This window comes from Mixophyes fleayi, chromosome 2, assembly GCF_038048845.1.
Source record: "Mixophyes fleayi isolate aMixFle1 chromosome 2, aMixFle1.hap1, whole genome shotgun sequence".
Classification (NCBI taxonomy): domain Eukaryota; kingdom Metazoa; phylum Chordata; class Amphibia; order Anura; family Limnodynastidae; genus Mixophyes; species Mixophyes fleayi.
Window position 1 is genome coordinate 354,320,660 of NC_134403.1, and position 20,657 is coordinate 354,341,316.

Here is a 20,657-nt window from a genome sequence, read left to right on the forward strand (position 1 = left end):
GGGTGCTTTCTTCTCCCCTTTATTTAACCATAGGTCTATTGCAATGAGACTCTGTAATAAGCAAAATAAACACCCATTTCCTGTCACATGACCTCTTGCACACTTGTGTTCACAGATAAAATACACTTGTGCATAAAGTGCATATGTGACCTCTGAGTTTATCAATAGCTGAGGGCAATAGCTGACCTCATAACGCTCTTTACATAGACAGTTATTGGTATTTGTAAATAAAATAAGATCTAGTAAGCAGGATCAATTTGTCTTCCTGAGAGTATAGGATATGTCGGAGTTATATAATTAAAGAATAATAATACAAACAATAGAATATATGTGTATATCTAGCCAAATTAAATAAATTTTAATGGTGTTTGTGTCACATAGGTCAGTGAAGGACAATGATCAAAATATGAACCAATACCTCATTTTTCATTTTGCTAGATACACACAGATATGCAGTGTTAAGGACAAGACAACAACTGTCTTTTTGTTTTGTAAACATATATGAGCTTTTATATTGCCATGCAGCTGGTACCATATATAATCTGGGATTAACCTAGGGCAGTCTTATTTCTTCTCTGATTTTGTTTAAAAAAATAGAATATAATTAATTTATTACATTTTTATTTTTACTTTTATTTTAGCTTTGATTGAGGTGACACTTATGCGCCCTCCCCCAAGGTCTATTGTAGGTGGCACACCTCTCCACAGTTGTGACTGTGCAAAAATTTGGCATACCCTACAAATGAGTTTTTGGACTTGTTGGACATGGATGTGGGTGAATGGGTAGTTTGGGTGAATCGGGGAGTGGTTTAATATGTCCCAATTTTTCAATTGAGGATAATCTAAAGTATGGAGTTTGTATTGCCACCTCCATAATTCACCCCCTGGATGAAGCTTGCAAGGTAAGGGGGTCTGTTTCAATGCACTGATAAATGTACATTAGCTATACAAATAGACACAATAACACAAATAAAGGCTCCTGTTGTCCCAAAAAGGCACTGGCGCTGCAGTTTCGTAACTGACATTTGGTGTCAGCAATGGGATGCAGAAGAGGGATAGGAAGCATCCTGGTACCTCTGTACTAGTGTCAGTAACAGCGCGCCTGAAACATGGACCGTAGAAAGAAGTGCACATGGATAAGTCACTATATACCCTGTAATGCAGTCCTTGTATGAGGAAAGCGTGAATATTTGAGTATACAGATACTGGGGAAACAAGCTGACAGCCTTGTCCGTGCCACACATAGAATTCTAATAGTCTCACCTAGACTTGTTGTAAGAGTTATTTGGTAAACCAAGCTACAGCAAATTTGCTCGCCTCTATTTATATACAGTAAGCTTTCAAACCCGGAAAAAAGATAAATGCACTGTATCTCTCTTACAGGTCGTCAGCACTTAGAACTGAACAGAGCACTAGCAGACCTTTACACTGTATGCAGCAATTACATGTGACCTTTCACAGACCAACACAACCTTTCCATTTGTTTTCAAAATTGATCCGCATTAAGGTTTTTATATTGAGCTGAGAAATTATATGAGAGATGTGTGAACTGTGCTCTTTCATTGGTTAGTTGTTAGAGGAACAAGCCGAGAAGGGCTGAATTCTCGGAGGCCATACAGCCTGCTTTATAAGAACCTCTCAGATGTATTAAACTTGTTTCCTGTTTTTAAAAGGACTTTGCAGAAAGCAGTTGTGTACACTGGCTGATAGGAATGCAGGTATTTTTATTTTGTATAGACTGTTCCATTAGTAGTCCCTTTATCACGTGGTCTATTGCAGTTTATTGTTTGTAATAATTTGCTTATTTTCAGTTAACATGTGTAGTGAAATATTTTGCTAAACTGAGGGAAACCACAGAAATAATTTATTGTATATTTTCCTCAACAGTAAGGGCAAGTATGAACAGACGCGGGCTGACAACAAGCAGCCCGGGGGGCGCACAGGCGGCCGCATCACATGACACACGATGCGGCCACGTCATTGATGACGCGGCCACATCGAGTGTCATATGATGCGGCCTGTGCGGCCCGAACAGCGGTCACTCTGAGCGGCCCGGGGGACCGATGTCCTTCTGCCCCCCGGGCCGCTCAGAATCACGGCTGTTAGGGCCGGCTGCCCCCCGGAAGCAATATAAATGTGATGCGGCCACGCAGGTCTGCACGGCGTGCACGGCGTGCGCCCCCCCCCGGGCTGACGGACGTCAGCCCGCGCATGCCCCTGAGTATGAATCCCACTGATAAAAGAAGGCATTCATTTTTTTACACTTTATATTTGATTAAGTAAAAACTAATTATTTTAAATTACTAATTTTGCATGATCAAAAATAAATAAATATATATTTTTATATCTTATGTTAAAAAAGTACTATTGCTTATTTTTTTTTATATTACATACAGTTATGCATCTACGTCTACCTACCTGACATCATTCACCAATAAAACTAATGTGCACTGATATTAAAGGACACACCTTTCATTGATATTATACGGTGTGAATAGAGGGTTGGGTTCGTATTCCTCTTTCCTCCCGAAGTAATTTTCCACAGTCTAATTCAGTGGATAGAGTGGTCCCAGAAGTGGAGTTTGACGGGTGAGTTGGTTTACATTGCAGCCCGTAAAAGAAGCAAAAAGCCTTTGCATGCAAAAGGAATGGGGGGAAAAACATGCATAAATAATAATAATAATGTGATAATTGATTATAGCACAGAGAATTCAGCAGAAGGTCAAAGCAAATTCAACAGAAACGATGGAAAAACACTTTATTATACATGCAAATGAAAAATAAATGTAATAAGATGTACATGCTAAATGTAATCATACATGCAGAGTTCACACATCCTAATAGGGTTTCCAATGAATGAAGATTATTTTTAAAAAAAAGCAAAGTGGAATTATCGGCGCTTCTCTTAATGCAAGAACTCCTGCTGCTGAAAAAATATATGCATACAATACTCAAAATAGTGATCAGTGCACGGTGAACTGAAGCATACAATATGGCACTAAATAAATTAATCCACGTGCATTTATTTATTTAGTGCCATATTGTATGCTTCAGTTCACCGTGCGCTGATCACTATTTTGAGTATTTAAAAAAAAGCCTGATTACATTTCAGAGATGCATTCTGTGCGGGCAAACCACTTAAAATTGCTGGAAAAATGCATTGATCCGTGGGACAAAGGCTCCCACAGGGATGTGCCCATGCTGAGACAAGATGAGCACCACTGTAGACGGCACGTTTAGGTGTAGATGAGTAGGTGGCAGGACAGCATGCAGAGTGCATTGTATCCTCCTCCCGTAGTGCTGGGAGGGGAGCTGTCAGTGGGCCTTGTCACACTAAGCTGAGAACTTTCAGTATGCTTCCTGGAACTTCACTGACAGCTCTCCTCTGTAACATGGTTCAGCGTCAGGGACCTGCAGTCAGTGAGTCCCTGGGAGTTGGGCAGAGAGTGTTCATTTAACAGCCCGACTTCTAGAGCTCCAGGGGCACCACCGTGGCTCAGTGGTTTGCACTTCTGCCTTACAGCACTGGGGTCATGAGTTCAATTCCTGACCATGGCAAAGACTGATGTGAGTGAGTTCTCTGTACAGCGCTGCGCTATATAAATAAATGGTGATGATGATGATTATCGTCAAGTGTCAGAGAGGCAGAGACATCCCCAGAGATGGCGTCTGTTTTCCTGAGGGTTGTTAGGTGCTATCGAGGCAGGTTACAGGCAGTAATCCACCATTACCCATCAGGATATCAGCAGGGCTGTAACTAGGGCTGTGCAAGTGTGGCCAACGGCCCAGGGTGCAATGCTAAAGGGGGGGCACAGTTATGAATATTTTAGGTTAATATGATTAAAATTGAAGGCTCGGAGGCGTCAGTTTTCCTTCTCGCCTCAGGCGCTAAAATTTGAGGTTACGGCTCTGGCTATCACTAGCTGTGTGAGTTGTAATGTTATTTACTGTATTGTACTGTTATATGTAATGTATTGTTGCTTGCCCTCCGTATGCACATGTGGCGCCCTATAAATAAAGGTTAATAATAATAATAATAATAATAATAATAATAATAATAAGAGCACACATGATGAAAAAAGACCTGTTGGTGTAAACTAAGGATCTCAATGACAGGTATATTTTCCAGACAATTTTACAGTGGTTTGTCCAAGTTCACAAGGGAGGAGCATCAACAAGGTAGCGGTTAGTTTGAGTCAAGCAAGCAGCAGGGGAAAGGACCTGCTGTGCGTGCAGCCTGGGAGGGGGGGTGATCACATGGGCTAATAGAAAACTATTGGTCAATGTTTTTCCCCATCAGTGATTGGGGAAAAAACATGATCCAAGATTAAAGTTGCACTACCACTAAGTAAAACACCCCCTCTGCCGTCATTTTAGCTTGGCAATCTAAATTGATTTGCTGATCCGATGTTACATAACCGGCAGACCCTGCGGGACGGCCCTGCACTACCGCCTTTTACCAGGTGGTGGTGCAGCCTTTTATGATAAAGCTCTAATATTATTTTTATGTTAAAAAAATCATATAGCTTTATTTTCAAATAAAAGTTATATGTGTTAGTTGAAACAAATAGATTAGCAAGAAAAAACAGTATATATAATCATAATTGATAATTCTGTAATTTTCATATGTTATTTCACAAACCAAAATCCAACTGGGATGTTGTCTAAAATTTTTAGCATACAACACAAAATAGGCTTTAACTTCTTATAACACAAATTAAGAAAATTAAAATTAAACATAACACTGACCTTACTACAGTAAAACCCAGACACTGCAGCCATCAGGGATCAATCAGTTCACTTACCTGTTCTGCAGTAATAACATGGTGCATTCTACAAATGACATTGCTAAACTTAACTGGAGAACCCCATTAACGCTTCAAGAGGAGATGTATGTACAGCAGCTGCAGCAATATTTATATAGCTCAGAAATGAGCTTCATACGGTCACAATAAAGTTGCCAGAACTTAATTTATTTGTTACATTGCATACACACAGAGAACGGCTGGTCTAATATATATAACAATGCAGTCTATTAATTCACCAGTACTTGTTCCCTATAAATTAATCCCATGGCTATTACAACACCTAGTACTAAAATAGCTGTATCTCAATGAAGTCGCTGATTACTAGTGAATAGATAGGCTGCATTCTTATAAATATTGGATTTTGTGCTCAACACTTCACTGTGTGTAGGCCACATGTGAACTCTAGTTGTGAGACGTTAACACAGAGCAAGTTACTTACTAATGGCTAATAACACAGGTTCAAACAATGGTGTAACCCATAGCAACCAAAAATTGTTAAGCTATCATTGGTGTAGTACAATGATCCTTCACCTACGGCCCCAGCTCCTTCCTGCTTTATTGTCAGATGTGTTTGTTATAGCTTGTAACACTTGTAGAAAATACCTGCTGATATGTTATTACAGAGAATTGTCTCTTTGATAAAATGTATTGTTTAAACTTATTCCTGCGATTAAGGGTAATGTGTGACCAGGGCCGGATTAAGGGAATGGAGGCCCCTGGGCTAAGGGGGCCCCCATTCCCCCGTGAGGCCTCCCCTGTAAGCCGCCCTCCCCCCCCCAAAGCGCTTACCTCCTTCTCCTGTCACTCTTGACCTTCTGCGGCATGCTGTAAGCTCCTTACTGAGGAGATCTCGTGACACTCTCTCACGAGATCTCCTCAGTATGGAGATTACTGAGCGCTACGGAAGGACAACAGTGACAGGCTAATCAATAATGATGCTGAGCTCTGTCAAGGGCCCCCTGGATGCCCGTGGCCTCTGGGCTGTAGCCCTGTTAGACCTCGGGTTAATCCGGCCCTGTGTGTGACCCATTTGAAGGTTTAAAGAATGCAAGTATCTGATTGGTTATTAGGGATTACTGCATTGTGCAGTCTGGCACCTCTGTTATGTGTGTTTTGCAAATATCCCAAAACACAGATGAGCGCAGACCAGCTCTCGGTTCATTATAACACTCACCTGCTTTTCTCCGACGCGTAAAAATGAACAACATTCTCACCTGTTCTATATCACTGTTTTTCCTGGATTTATAGATGAATTCTCCAATGGCTACAAAGACTGATAGAACGAGTCCTGCAGCGAGCACTATGAATATACCACCAATGTTCTCCACTCCTAAGGCGCTGGCTTCTTTACTGTCTTCCTCCGGGCATCCGTTCCCTCTCCACCATTTCTCCTTCATCATATGCAGTTTCCCTTCTTCTTGTAGCTGGAGAATAGCAATGGTGATTTTATCTCTGTACGGAGAACCTGCGAGAAGGCAGACTATATGGTAGTACATGTCGTTTCAGAGTAAGGAGAAATATCATTGTTTAATAGATTGTGTAAAATAAATATAAGATTAACAAAAATAATTTGCTTCCCAGATCTCAGTGCATAAGCAAATGTAGGTGACTCTGACTCTTTTGTCTGCTATCAGTAATTTTGTAGTTGGTATGGCCGTGGCATTGAAAAATGCCATGCTTGCCCCCTTGCCACACCTGCATGAATAAGATTGTCAGGAGGGAAAGACTCTTTAGATATGGTGAATTTCGCAAGTAATGCTGGCAACACACATAGTAACCCTGCGGCTTGGTCTGAGAGCTCAGTGACTGAATCAATGTCAAATCTGGGCACACTTGAGTGGCCAAAATGGATGAGATCTGGCCAATTGGCACACAGTCAAAAAGCTGAACCACTTCTGGACTATGAGGGGGTCTGTCTGTAAACATAGATGATGAGTAATCGCACAAGCTGATAGTGGCCATCTGCTGACCACATTGACCAAAATGCCCAATAATGATTGGGATAATTAGGCATCACATTCTTTCTGTGGCTGCACAGACTGCGACATCGCAGGATGTGTAGTCAGCATTAGAACACCTTTATAGAAGCTGATAAAAATATTATACAGTGACGAGAAAAAATATGTGAACCCTTTGGAATTACCTGGATTTCTGCATAAATTGGTCATAAAATGCGATCTGATCTTCATCTAACGCACAAGAAGAGACAGACACGGTCTGCTTAAACTAACAACACACAAACATTTATACACTTTGATGTCTCTATTGGACGCACCGTGTAAACAGTCACAGTGCAGGGTAGAAAAAGTATGTGAACCCTTGAATTTAATATCTGGTTGACCCTTCTCTGGCAATAATAATCTCAACCACACATTACAGTGGCCTAGTGGTTAGCACTTCTGCCTCACAGCACTGGGGTCATGAGTACAATTCCCGACCATGGCCCTATCTGTGTGGAGTTTGTATGTTCTCCCTGTGTTTGCGTGGGTTTCCTCCGGGTGCTCCGCTTTCCTCCCACACTCCAAAAACATACCGGTAGGTTAATTGACTGCTATCAATATTGACCCTAGTCTGTGTGAGTGTGTGTCTATATTAGGAAATTTAGACTGTAAGCTCCAATGGGGCAGGGACTGATGTGAATGAGGTCTCTGTACAGCGCTGCGGAATTAGTGGCGCTATATAAATAAATGATGATGATGATGAACCAAACTTTTCCTGTAGTTGCGGATCAGACCTGCACAATGGTCAGGAGGAAGTTTGCACCATTCCTCCCTTCAAAAATGTTTCAGTTCAGTAATATTCATTGAATGTCTGGTGTGAATCGCTTTCTTAAGGTCATGCCACGGCATCTCAATTGGGTTGAGGTCAGGACTCAGGACTCTGACTGGGCCACTCAAGAAGGCTAATTTTCTTCTGTTGAAGCCAAACAGCTGTTGCTTTACCCAAATTCTGTTGAGCTTCTATTGGGGGACAGCTTGGCTTATGTTCTCATGGAAAAAGTCTAGATAAACTTTGGAATTCATTTTTCCATCAATAGGAGCAAGCAGTCTAGGCTTTGCAGCCCCAAACCATGATGCTCCCTCCACCATACTTTATAGTTGGGATGAGGTTTTGATACTGGTATGCGGTGCCTCCATTTTTCTCCACATATATTGTTGTGTGTTCCTTCCAAAGAATTCAACTTTTGTTTCATCTGTTGACAGGACATTTTTCCAGTAGCGCTGTGGTATATATAGATGATCTTTAGCGAACATCAGACGTTCAGCAATATATTTTTGGACAGCAGTGGCTTCTTTCGTGGTGTCCTCCCATGAACACAATTCTTGTTTATTGTTTTATATATTATAGACTTGTGAACAGATACGTTTGCAATATTCAGAGATTTTGGCAAGTCTTTAGCTGTCCGCTCTAGGATTATTCTTAACCTCTTTGAGCTGTGCTTTTACAGTCATCTTTGCAGCACGGCCACTCCTAGGGAGATTGGCTACAATGCTCACCGTCTCCGGTGAAGACTTTTAGAATTACTTTTGCATCCCTTTCCAACTATATGCAAGTCAACAATCCTTAATCTTAAATCTTCTGAGATCTCATTTGTTCGAGCCATGACTTACATCAGGCAATGCCTGTGAATATAAAACTCCAAAATTTGTGAGCGGTTTTTATAAGGCAGACGACTCTAACCCACATCAACAATCTTGTCTCATTGACTGGACTCCAGGTTAGCTAACTACTGATGCCAGTTAGCTTTTTTAGAAGTCATTAGTCAAGGGGTTCACATACTTTTTCCAACCTATACTTTGAATGTTTTAAATATGTATTCAATAATGTCAAGAAAAGTACTGTAATTTGAGTGTTATTCATTAAAGCAGACTGTGCTTATCTATTCTTCTATTCCTCAAATGAAGATCAGATCACATTTTATGACCAATTTATTCATGAATCCAGGTAATTCCAAAGGGTTCACATACTTTTCTTGCCACTGTATATTAATCTTACAGATACAATGGGAAATAATAACTCAAAATGGACATAGTATGTCTTAAAGTTGGCCCCACATGATATAATCCTTTGATTTAGCCTAATTCAGTCTCACAAGGTGGATCACATTGTACACCAGGCTGTCCGGCAACTGGAGTGAATGACCAAAGCATTTCTTGATTAGAATGATGGACTGTTTATGCCGAAAGAGTTAAAGCAAGATTTTGGAAGAACAGTCCTGATTTTTCAAGGTAAAGCAGAACTTTTTCGCAGTGCAAAAGGTCCAGATATTAACACCTTAGAGGTAGCGGCATCCACAACTTATTCACTACTCTCAATTTGCTGCTGTTTATGTAAATTAGGTATATTATATAAAGCAAGCATACAGATCAGCAACTAGAGAATTTACAATGTAAGTTTGCTCAAATCTGATTTTGCGGTAGAACAGGCTGTTTCGCAGAGGTGCTAAATTCCAATGGTTTAACCTTTTGCTTCACCTTGCCACAGAATGGCCATTTCTGTATTGGTAATTTCACATTTTGTGGAATTCATAGTCTATAATACAGCTGGGATGACAACAGTTAATTCATTCTGCTCTGTGGTGTGGTTGGTGTAGGACCAGGAAATCCGGGCAGACCACCCAAGGCCAAATTCCGACACAGAGATGTGTAAGATTATATATAAAAAAGTGGAATGAGGTGAATATTCTGCTGAACAGTTTTGAAAATTCCGACCATCTCTAATAAAAAAAACAAAGTCGTCATGGCACAAGAAATAAATCTATATATATATATATATATGTATATAAATAATAGTAGTAGCTAGCCGAGGGGGAAATAAGCAGTACATTGAGTGTAAACTTGAAAAGTGTGAATTAATAAAGGGGGGTAGGGGGTTGAATGTTCTTTGACCTGACTTTTTCACTTTTGCAAACCAAGAAAATTGTGTGATCATTGCATTGTTTTTATTGGGAATTCAATGTATCCAAGAATCTTTGAAAATGGCAAGAAATTGCTCTTGGGTGTGGACATGATTATGTATCATACATAAAATACAGAGCCGGATTAAGACCCCATGGAGCTGAAGGCAACATACCAGTTTGGACACTCTTCCAAACTCCATTTGTCGAAAAAAAAAACCCAACAACATCAAAATGGGTTTGGGTAATCTGGCCCCCTGAGTGCCTACTGGGACCTAAATAAGATTCTAGGTTACTTATTAAATTATGATCTGGCTATGATAAAATAAGTTAAAATAATAAAGTATCATTAAAATGTAAATGTAATAAACAATTGTCTACCAGTATCAAGTAATATCAAGAACATTTAAGTCGTTGGAACTGAAAGAGTTAACAATACTAGCTAATTAATTTAGTCAATTTCAACAGAATTTCGCCCAACACCATCAATCATTTCTCTTGCCCTTTATTTTCTTTCAGTTTGTCCAAGTGGAAAAATATATTTGTCATTATATACTTGTCACTTTTATTAGCATTTTCTAACAACAGTTCCCAGAAACATTTTATTAAGTTAAAAAAAAAAGAGCATAATTTATACATTTGCAGAATGTACTCTCAGTCCGGCGGGGATCGGTCATTTTTATTTCCGATGCCAAAAAATAGAGTTTTATGGTTGGTAAAATAATAATTTTGTCACTAGTGGCAGATAGAATATATGGACATCATTTCAGCAATAATTTAAGTGAAATTTATATTTATTGTTCGTGATTAAATGACCGAACAGGCAGCGTGAATCAGGCTTATGTCCAAATACAGTAATATGAGACCATTGGGGCCATTTACAATGAGAGGTCTGTCTGCTACAACTCATGTGCATGTTGTGGCCTATGTACATCATCATCATCACAATTTATTTATATAGCGCCACTGATTCCGCAGCGCTGTACAGAGATCTCATTCACATCAGTCCCTGCCCCATTGGAGCTTATAGTCTAAATTCCCTAACATACACAGACAGACAAAGAGAGAGGGAGAGACTAGGGTCAATTTTGATAGCAGCCAATTAACCTACAAGTATGGTTTTGGAGTGTGGGAGGAAACCGGAGCACCAGGAGGAAACATACGCAAACACGGAGAGAACATACAAACTCCACACAGATAAGGCCATGGTCGGGAATTGAACTCATGACCCCCTGATGCTCATTGACGGCCCGGCACACGCACTCACCCATGCCTAAACACTACTTAGAATATTCCCTTTACTTCGTTACATTTTCAGTGTCTTAGTATTGTGGTTTTGCTGCTTTTTGTGACCTTCAGGTTCACATAGAACAACTTGGGAAAAATCGTTTGTCACATACATGTTGCTAAATTATATCCATAGGGCCTGGTTGAACTGGGAACTGCATGGGTAATTCCAGAATTACATAATAACTTGTGATGAGATATAAATAATAGTCCCATGTGTGTTCGTTTGAGACTCCTTGTATATGAAGGGGGTGCCTCTAATTTTAGGTAATTGACATATCAGGCTTGTGCATGCACCATATCGGTGCAAATACAACTGCAAAGCCAGTAAAGCCGCCAGACCACCGTAAAGGTCGTCTGATTGGATCATTTCAAGCCATTTCCTGGGGCTTTTCTAATGGGTGAAGCCACGATACAGAACAATAAAGGAATAAAAGAGACAATAATCAATCTTGTCCCAAATATATAGCAAGTAGGCGGTCTCCATCTCAAACTCCCCAAATTATGTTAATGGGAAAACTGTGGCTCATGGTACTGCAGTACAGCTCTATGGAAGCAATGTCAACGGCTTACAGTTCAGTGTGTGGTGGAAAACTGGCTGAAAATGTAGTGAGGTTGCTCTCCAATTCATGTAACAGTAAGGACTTCTCATGGGGTGATTTTCTAAATATGGGAGGCAGGTAGGTTTCATTAAGATGGGGTTGTCCAAAAATGAATAACCTCTTTAATGATTCACCTGTTCCCTCCATTATAGCCAATAGAACAACCTCTTGCATTTTAGGTGATCCCAACAAAAGCACTGAGGCCACAAATAAACAAGAGGAGAGAAATCAGCAGCACAAAAGCAGCTTTGGGTGAGAGGGGGTTGATGTAGCCTGAGGAGCAGTCAAAGCTTTATTTGTAGTTCTGCCCTCTAGTGGTGACTGCTACTAATACCCACTATGTCCTACCCCAAAACTGATTGTCCCTGATCGTAATAAAAAAAACCTCACCAATGGGTGTGCCGACTCCATAACCTTTCGAATCTATGAGTCCTCCAATTTGGGTCAGGTTGCAGTTTCGTTGCGTGACATATTCAATACTGGTGGACTCCATGAGTAGAGCGTAGTCCGTTGTGAGAACTCTCTGAATGCCTTCATCATTGTTCTTCACCAGCGCTGTCTGCTGTCTGCTGCTCATAAATGCCCACATCTTTTCATAGGTCGAAATCTTGGATTTCTATAAATAATAAAAACCATTGTCAGCAGGCAAAATACCGGCCTCCCCTGTATCATCTTTCATTTGAGAAAATCATCCATTGCCTTGTTCGGTGACAGTATCACATTTATGTCTTTGCTATTTTCCACAAACTGTGAGCAAATCCTACTTCAAGGACTGATAATAAATAGTTTAAAAATGCCATCTTGTGTTCTGATTTAGTGCCGTTTGTGGACAGCCAGCCCATCTGCTTTACTACGCCATAAAATATCAGTATTAAACCCTCCATCGTGACTGCTCCACACAAAATCTCCAACACAAACATACTGTACAGACATTCCGTGTGGATATATAGCTGCAGCCTATCCAGGAAACGGCAACAGTTTAATATTGAAAGCACCAGACAGAGCGAGAGAGAGGAGATCATCATCATTATCTGTATAGCGCCACCAATTTCACGGCCCTGTACAGAGAATATTCGTCATTCACATCAGTCCCTGCCCCACTGGAGCTTGCAGTCTAAATTCCCTAACACACACACAGATAGACACACACACTAGTGTTTATGTTGTCAGCAGCCAATTAACCTACTAGTATGTTTTTGGAGTATGGGAGGAAATCCGAGCACCCTGAGGAAACCTACGCAAACACGGGGAGAACATACAAACTCAGGCCTGGCGCTCCCATTAGGCAAGGTTAGGCACTTGCCTAGGGCACCGGGCTCTGGATGGCGCCTTAGAAATAAAATTACTTTAAAACTGTGCGGCTATCGCTGACCATACCTTCCACGGCCGCCGCACAGCGTTCAGATAAATCCACGGGGAGGGGGGAAGGGGCTATTGCTCACCACCACCGCCGGCTCTCTGCTCCATCTCCTCCCCTCCACCCACTGACTGTCGGGCGTGACATCATCATCACGGCCCGACAGTGTCAGTGAGTGGAGGGGAGGAGACGGAGCAGAGAGGCGGCGGTGTTGAGGCAAGGTAAGGAAAGACGTGGGGAGGAGGGAGAAGGGCGACGATTTTTAAAGTGTGCCTGCGGAGGGGGGCGCCGATTTTGACAGTGCGCCTAGGGCGCCAAGGACCCTAGCACCGGCCCTGTACAAACTACACACAAAAAAGGCCCTGGTTGGGAATCAAACTCATGAGCCGAGTGCTGTGAGGCAGAAGCGCTAACCACTGAGCCACCATGCTGCCCATGTGAGAGACAGACAGATATACAGCCAGGCAGACAAGCAGACGAATTGCTGCACAGATTGGCACATACACATTGTCAGGGTCTGTGGTCAATTAGAAAAAGTACACATGAAACAAGTCAAGCTCATGTTTCTGCTTCACAATGATATTTATATACATTTATACAAGTTATCATTGGCTACACTCTATTTTGTATGCAAAACCAATATTCTTGAAAATGCAGTTTGTTAAATAAGGTCCTTTAGGGGTGCCTAAGGTAAGACGTTAAAAAACGTATATGTTGCCGGTCCCTCTCTCAGTACACAGCTCAACTCCACTCTGCAGTAAATACATTCTGCTCAGCAGGGATTGATCGGACCACTATATAGAGAATGTCATGATAAATGTGTGAGAGGGGATGAAAGAAAGGGAGGTATTGCAATGAAAATAGGGGATATTATGAAGCAATGAGGAATATTGTGAAGAAAAGGGGAATATTATGTAGAAAAGAGGGAAAAGTAGGTGTTGATGAAGGAATTAAGTGATGCAAGGGGTAATGAGAGACATATTAGGATGAAAAGAGGAGGGAAAGAACTTGAAGGAGGGAGAGAATGATGCTCATATGGGGAAATGGCAATTATGAGTGGGAATAGGGGTGGGGAAAGAGGGTGATGAAAATGGGGATAGATGTACAATGTAACTCACAGCACAGGTTAACTTAATGCTTTTAGTTCCAATACTTAAAGCTCTGAAACCACCTACATTATCGTACCTGCAAGAGGACCAATCAGAAGCTGAAATGTCAGTGATTGCAGCTTCTCATTGGTCCTTCCACTCACAGTTATCACCTCCACAGAGTCACACACAACCAGGGGTGAGACACTAATTACAGAGCCTCGGGAAAAACAGCTGCATAGGTAATTAGCTCCAGGTGGCCATACAGTCTTATAATACTTTATGAATTATCTCAAGCATATTACAGCATTATATATAATATATTATATAACCTATAGACACATCTACAAACATGCAAACATATGTATGGATAATGAGAAAAAAACAGGGAAAATAAAATATTCAATAAAATTTAATTACATGAGATACGTGCATTAGAGAAATAAGGTGACCTTATTGAACTAAATGTAAAAAGCATCTTGACTTTTTTGAACTTGTTTTAAGCCTAATAGCATTTAGAAAATAGCTACTAATGTGTTATTACTTATATCTGCTTATCATTTGCACCCGTCAGGTCCTCTTAAGTTTTAATTAGTGCCAAAGTGTTTCTTAAACAGGGGTCAGGGGAACCTTGCTTGTCTTAGAGCATAACTTCTTACCGTTAAGGAGACCTTAAAGGGATTAATGACCTGTTAAGGTCTCCTTAAATTCAACAAGCGAGTTTAGAGAACCTGGAGAACCTGTGTTATCACTAGTCTCTTTTATGTATAGTGGTCCGGCATTCACATAATGGAGTGCATTCACTGGAGGGAAAGGTCACCAGTGGAGTACCCCAGGGATCTGTATTTGGGCCAGTGCTTTTTAGTATCTTTATGGGTGACATTACAAATGGTATTGAAGAGACAGTATGCCTTCTGCAGATGACACAAAGATATGTAGCAGGGTAGACACACCAGGAGGGGTAAAACATATGATCAATGATCTAGGTAGACTAGAGGAATGGTCCAAGAGAGTGACAACTACAGTTAATGCCAAACAATGCAAAATCATGCACTTGGGTCTCAAAACCCCAAAAGGCTAAATATAGTATTAATGGCCCTATAATGGAAACTACTGAGGAGGAAAGGGATCTAGGAGTCACTATTTCAGGTGACTTAAAGGTAGGTAAGCAATGTAACAAAGCAGTGAGGAAGGCAAGTCAGATGCCTGGTTACATAGGGAGAGGAAATAAATAAATAATAATGCCACTGTATAGGTCATCTAGAATACTGTGTTCAGTTCTGGAGGCCATATCTCCAGATGGATATAAATACCATTTTCGAAGAGTGGTCTCCCGTCGAGCTAGAATCTGGAGGGAAGGATCGGCAGAGCCTGCTGAATACTGGATTGCAGGTGCTCATTCCACTTGGACAAGATTCCTGAGAAGGATACCCGCGTCTGCAGGAAGCAGGGACCAGGGCATGGAAGACGTCAGATACAGCGGACGACTGGTCGCTACCTGTGTAGAAGATGAAGGTAGACCTGTGAACACTCTCCACTGGGACACTCTGTATCCAGGCACAAGTGAAGATGCCTGCTCGGTGGTACCTGAGAAGTTGGATGCTATAGGTACCACGGAGGAGAAAGCTGCTGAAGAGGTACCTGCGAGAGAAGACAATACTCTGGAGAGCGCAGATGGTATGTGGTGGATGTCACCACCCTCTGTAGAGGAGCCATGAGCCGCAGTAGAGGTGCCTGATGATTGGGAGGAATCGGCAACCCCCATGAAAGAGACTCCATGGGTGAGGAAGATGGCAGGCTGGACTGGGTCCTATGTGAGAGATCCCTACTGAAGAGAATCCAGCGAACATGGCTCTTTCATCCCTCCATACTAACAGATTCACTGTCAACCAATCAGTGGCCAGGACAGTGAGCCCAAAAGGGCACATCTCTGGCCATTTGAATTTTGGTGATGATTCAAGACAATCGGTGCTCACTATGTCATAGCCCTAACGATGGCTTATATACAGCCACTGCAAGTGGCACGTGCAGTCCAACGGTGGCAAGAGTCCTCCGAGGAGCTCCATAGACGAGTCGGCGAGATCAAGGCAGGAGAGTTACGGAGAAGCACAAGCCATCAACTGGAGAAGCAGCAGGGGAAGGCACTGAGCTTTACACAATTATCCTCTGCTGCCAATGAAAGCTGGCAGAGAAAGGTAAGGTCATTGGGCAACCATCTCTCTGGCCCACGCCTGCACTCTAGCTCCTGTACACTTTTGGGGCACAAGTCCCGTGGCACATTTCGGGCACTGGGCCCATGGTCCATTAGTGGGCACAAGGCCCTGTGGTGCTAGTTAAGATTTTGTAGCACTCTGTCCATTTATCTGGGATGCATTGAATAATAGAAAGGGTAATACACTACATCTAGTGCTAGAAGTTAAAGTTGCGTGACATATTGGTCTCATTGAGTTTGTTAGGACCAGGGCACTGCTATTGTACCACTGTTGTTGTAGTTAGCACTAGAGTGTTTTTATATACTTGCTCGGTAGACAGCTCTGTGGGAGGGTTGCTGTGTGCCACCCCTTTTCCTAGACGCCATTCCTGCGAGTCGCAGACGACCATCAAGATGTGATCACACAGTGAGTATCCTATTTGGCTTTGTCTTTCTTTTGGTGGGGCCCTCACCAGTAAATCGGTGAGTAAGGTTTTCGGGCGGGATACTACCCTGATGTAAATATCTGCAGCCCCGTGCCCAGGCCCAGACCAAAATCCAGGTGTTTGCAACAGGAGTAGAGTGCAGGGTCTCTACTTCTGCCCATTACCTCGGACACCCCTTCATTCCTGTCTGTATTCAATCATTCAAATAATTGTTGTAGTCTTTCGCTTAGACCGAAGCGGTGTGTGGGGAGTTTTGCTGAGGAGTATAAATGGTGACTGATTGTGATCAGGTAAGAACTCTGCGTGCGTCTGTCGTTTCCCACAGGCGCCACCGCACTCACATAATTACAGATGGACTCATCCCCAGGCGTGTCTCTTGTAGTTACTGGCCGCCAGGTTCAACAATACACAATGATAATGATAGTGACCGTCAGCAGCACTATCTAGCTGCTTCTGATTGTCTGTTCTTGTATTGACCCCTATAGCTGATAGTATTTAAATCATTAGTGTTGCAGCTATATTATATCAAGCCATTGTCTCCACGCCCCTGGTCTCTGGAAGTAACGTCCCGGTCGTCATAGCGACGGCCGGGACGCTTGCATCTCCCTGCAGCCGTGCCCGGCCAGCTGTCAAACAGCTACAGGGCTGTTTGACAGTGCAGGGCTAGTTAGTTCAGCCTTTTAGGGCTGATTGGAGGCAGTCCTTGTTGCAGCCATCTGGCTGGTTACTATGCAGCTGGGCACTGTTTCTGCATTGGTCGACAGGGCCATTAATTAATTAAGCTAATCCTGGGGATGCTTGCAGGATTCTGCCCTGTTTGGCTCTTAGCATTATTAAAGGCATTGAGGACTGAGCCTCACTGCCGGTTATAGCGTTCTGTTCTCCGTACTGCTGCCTGGTTCTGTGCTGTGTTGGTGTTAAACCTCAGACTGCTTTCTCCGTGTATGACCTCTGCATGTTCCTGGATTCTGAACCATTGCCTGTGACCCTGACCTCCTGCCTGTACCCGGACTCTGAATCATTGCCTGTGACCCTAATCTTCTGCCTGTACCCGGACTCTGAACCACTGTCTGTGATACTGATCTTCTGCCTGTATCTGGACTCTGAACCATTGCCTGTGACCCTGACCTCCTGCCTGTACCCGGACTCTGAATCATTGCCTGTGACCCTAATCTTCTGCCTGTACCCGGACTCTGAACCACTGTCTGTGATACTGATCTTCTGCCTGTATCTGGACTCTGAACCATTGCCTGTGACCCTGACCTTTTGGTATCTGACATCTCCACCGGTGCTCTGTCCAATCCGCAGATCTTTAGGCTGTCTCCGCTCTGTGTATTACCTCCTGTACCTGTGCACCTCCGTGTGAGCATAAACTTTTACTACACTGAGCTTAAGTCCTGGGGGCATCCGAGTACCTGTGAGCATAACCAGTCTCTATGGAAAAGGCGGCTGCTAAAGGTGAAGACCTCTTCTACTAAGTTCTGTAAGCTTATGCCGCACTGGTTGCCATAACAGCCATGACCTCCTGTTTGAATTACCTATTTGTCATTTCTATTTGGACTACTGCAGGAAAGAATATTCACATTTCATTTTTAAAGGAGTAAACAATAGATGCAGAGACTTTTGTATTTATTTTATTTTAGGTTGAAAATGTGACTTTCACATTTAATAATAACTGCCCAAACACCATTCTATCTGGTGTATATGATACTTCATTACATTATTACACTGTGTATAAACAGTGTCAGGCCATATTTCTACTCTAGCGTATGCGTTAAGTAAATACCGCTTAGAACTGAACACACGCTGAGATACATTACAAACATCAGAATATATTTCTGCAATCAATTGTTGACACATATGCTTTTATACGCATCTATGTCAGGCTGACATGGTACAGTAGTGGAGAGCTCTATTGAACTTGAGAATAATAATGTCTGAGGTGTGTCTACTAGAGATGCTTAGGCTCGGTTTTCTGAAAACCGAGCCCACCTGAACTTAGGGGATCCGAGTAGGTTAAGTACATCCATCTGAATCGAGGTAAAATGTCATTGTTGCGTTGTCGGATCTTGCGGGTTTTGGATTCCATAAGTACCTCCCTCCCCAGGAGATCTAGCGCCATTGCTCAAAAAGAAACAGGGCAAGCAGTGTTCTTGTCACTCTCCATTCTCCAGTGACATTGCTCAGTGCCATTGCTCACACAGAAACAGGGCAAGCAGTGTTCTTGTCACTCTCCATTCTCCAGTGACATTGCTCAGTGCCATTGCTCACACAGAAACAGGAGGAGTAGCAGTGTTCTTGTCACTCTCCAGTCTCCAGTGACATTGCTCAGTGCCATTGCTCACACAGAAACAGGAGGGGTAGCAGTGTTCTTGTCGCTTGGCAAAAATTGACTGGAAATTACTGGAAATTAATGTTATTGAGGTTAATGATAATGTAGGAAGAAAAAAAGAGCCAAATTATGTGATTTTTTTTTTAAAAAATAGGGATTTTAGAAAAAAAAATAGGGATCCAAAACCAAAACCACAAGGGCGGTTTTGCCAAAACCAAAACACGAAGTTAATCGAGATCCAAAACCAAAACACAGGGGTTAGTGAACATCTCTAGTGTCTACCTATATGATACTGATGTCCAGATCATTAAGCAACATCAGCTCAGCATCACGCTCAGTGCAGCCACTAATGACTCCATTGAAATGCTGATCACATAGTTTACATCAGTGTACATCCCTGACCATCTTGAAAATAAGCTCTATCTTTAGGCAATTTCACATGGGTGCTTCGGAGTGGCATGTAGCTTTCTAATGTGAGACTGTGCTGAGATCCTCTCAGGGGAAAACCAAATTGGAAGTGAATAGGGCACATTATTCCCCTGTCATGACATAGAGATTCGCTGTCAAAATTCACTAACATACTAGTCAGAATGAGCACTTTTTGAGTATCGTCACTACAGAATGCTGCAGTTTTCTTGTCAGTTAATTGTCAGATAATTATGGCATTTTAAAATGCCAGTGTGACCACGCCATAGACAAAAGTTAATGCAATATATAACTCACAAGTAATCATTGTATGCAAAGAAAGTGCATACCTAGCATATGGTAAATAACCTTATATCTGTGTACCTGGGTGGGGTAGGTTTTTTCGTACGTGAAAAAGCCGACAGCACTTACACCAACAAAGAAACCCCAATAACTGTAAGGGCGACAATGATTAAATATAGACATAGAATATAAGCGACATGTAACATTCTCCACACCTTAAGTTGTCGTCAGCTGTAAATTCCGATGTTCTAAAAGGTCTCCAGGGCGATTGCCGTCAATTACAATGGGCAGACTGATATGGACGGTTTTAAAGCAGCAATGGTTGGACCCGCCATCTGCATAATGTAATCTATGCGGTAAGTCCGGCCAATGCCGCTTTAAAACCGGGAGTTTCAGTCTGGCCATTGTATGAAGGAAGCAAATGATTTGATAAGCAATTTCATAACCTTTTTCTGGGAACTACCAGATTACCCCAACTCAACCAGAGAAAAGGGGCAGTTACTATTATAAATGGGAAAACACACTACAAAATATACTGTCTGATAAACAATGGCAATCAGTTTGGAAAACAAAAGCATTCTCTTCGATTTGTATAGCCACAAGCAAAACTTTTGTATTTTGGTATTTTACTCTTGCTGAACTTCATACTTTTTTTCGCTCTTGCAGTCTCTAAATTTATTCCAAGTAAGCATCCAAATTCTTACTTTTGATGTCCTGTGTTTGCTCACTTCCGGACAGCAGTGAGTACTCTGATCATAAACATAACCAAATCCAGTCTTCACCAATCAGATCCCTGGTGTTCTCTCCTGGATCTAAAACCACCAGTGATGGTCTTCCCTCAAGCAAAACATATTAAGCACACTACTTTAGCATTTATATGTCTGATTTATAGTTACTGGGAACAACTGGCTTCCCCCTCCATGGACCAGTTGATCATGAAT

The 20,657-nt window shown here is 42.1% G+C and overlaps 1 protein-coding gene across 4 annotated transcripts in view; it reads right to left on the minus strand.

Moving 5' to 3' along the window:
* GRIK1 (glutamate ionotropic receptor kainate type subunit 1) overlaps positions 1–20,657 on the minus strand; it is a 353,375-nt gene that overhangs the window by 17,893 nt on the left and 314,825 nt on the right. For 2 of the 4 annotated variants that reach the window (XM_075197144.1, XM_075197142.1), the window contains 3 exons: positions 11,985–12,210; positions 6,023–6,273; positions 2,470–2,631 (listed from right to left, as the gene is read on the minus strand). In XM_075197144.1, the coding sequence (XP_075053245.1) occupies positions 2,482–2,631; positions 6,023–6,273; positions 11,985–12,210 (627 nt within the window). In that variant the 3' untranslated portion in view covers positions 2,470–2,481. The remainder of the gene's footprint in view (positions 1–2,469; positions 2,632–6,022; positions 6,274–11,984; positions 12,211–20,657) is intronic. The other 2 variants (XM_075197143.1, XM_075197141.1) reach the window with 1 other exon arrangement.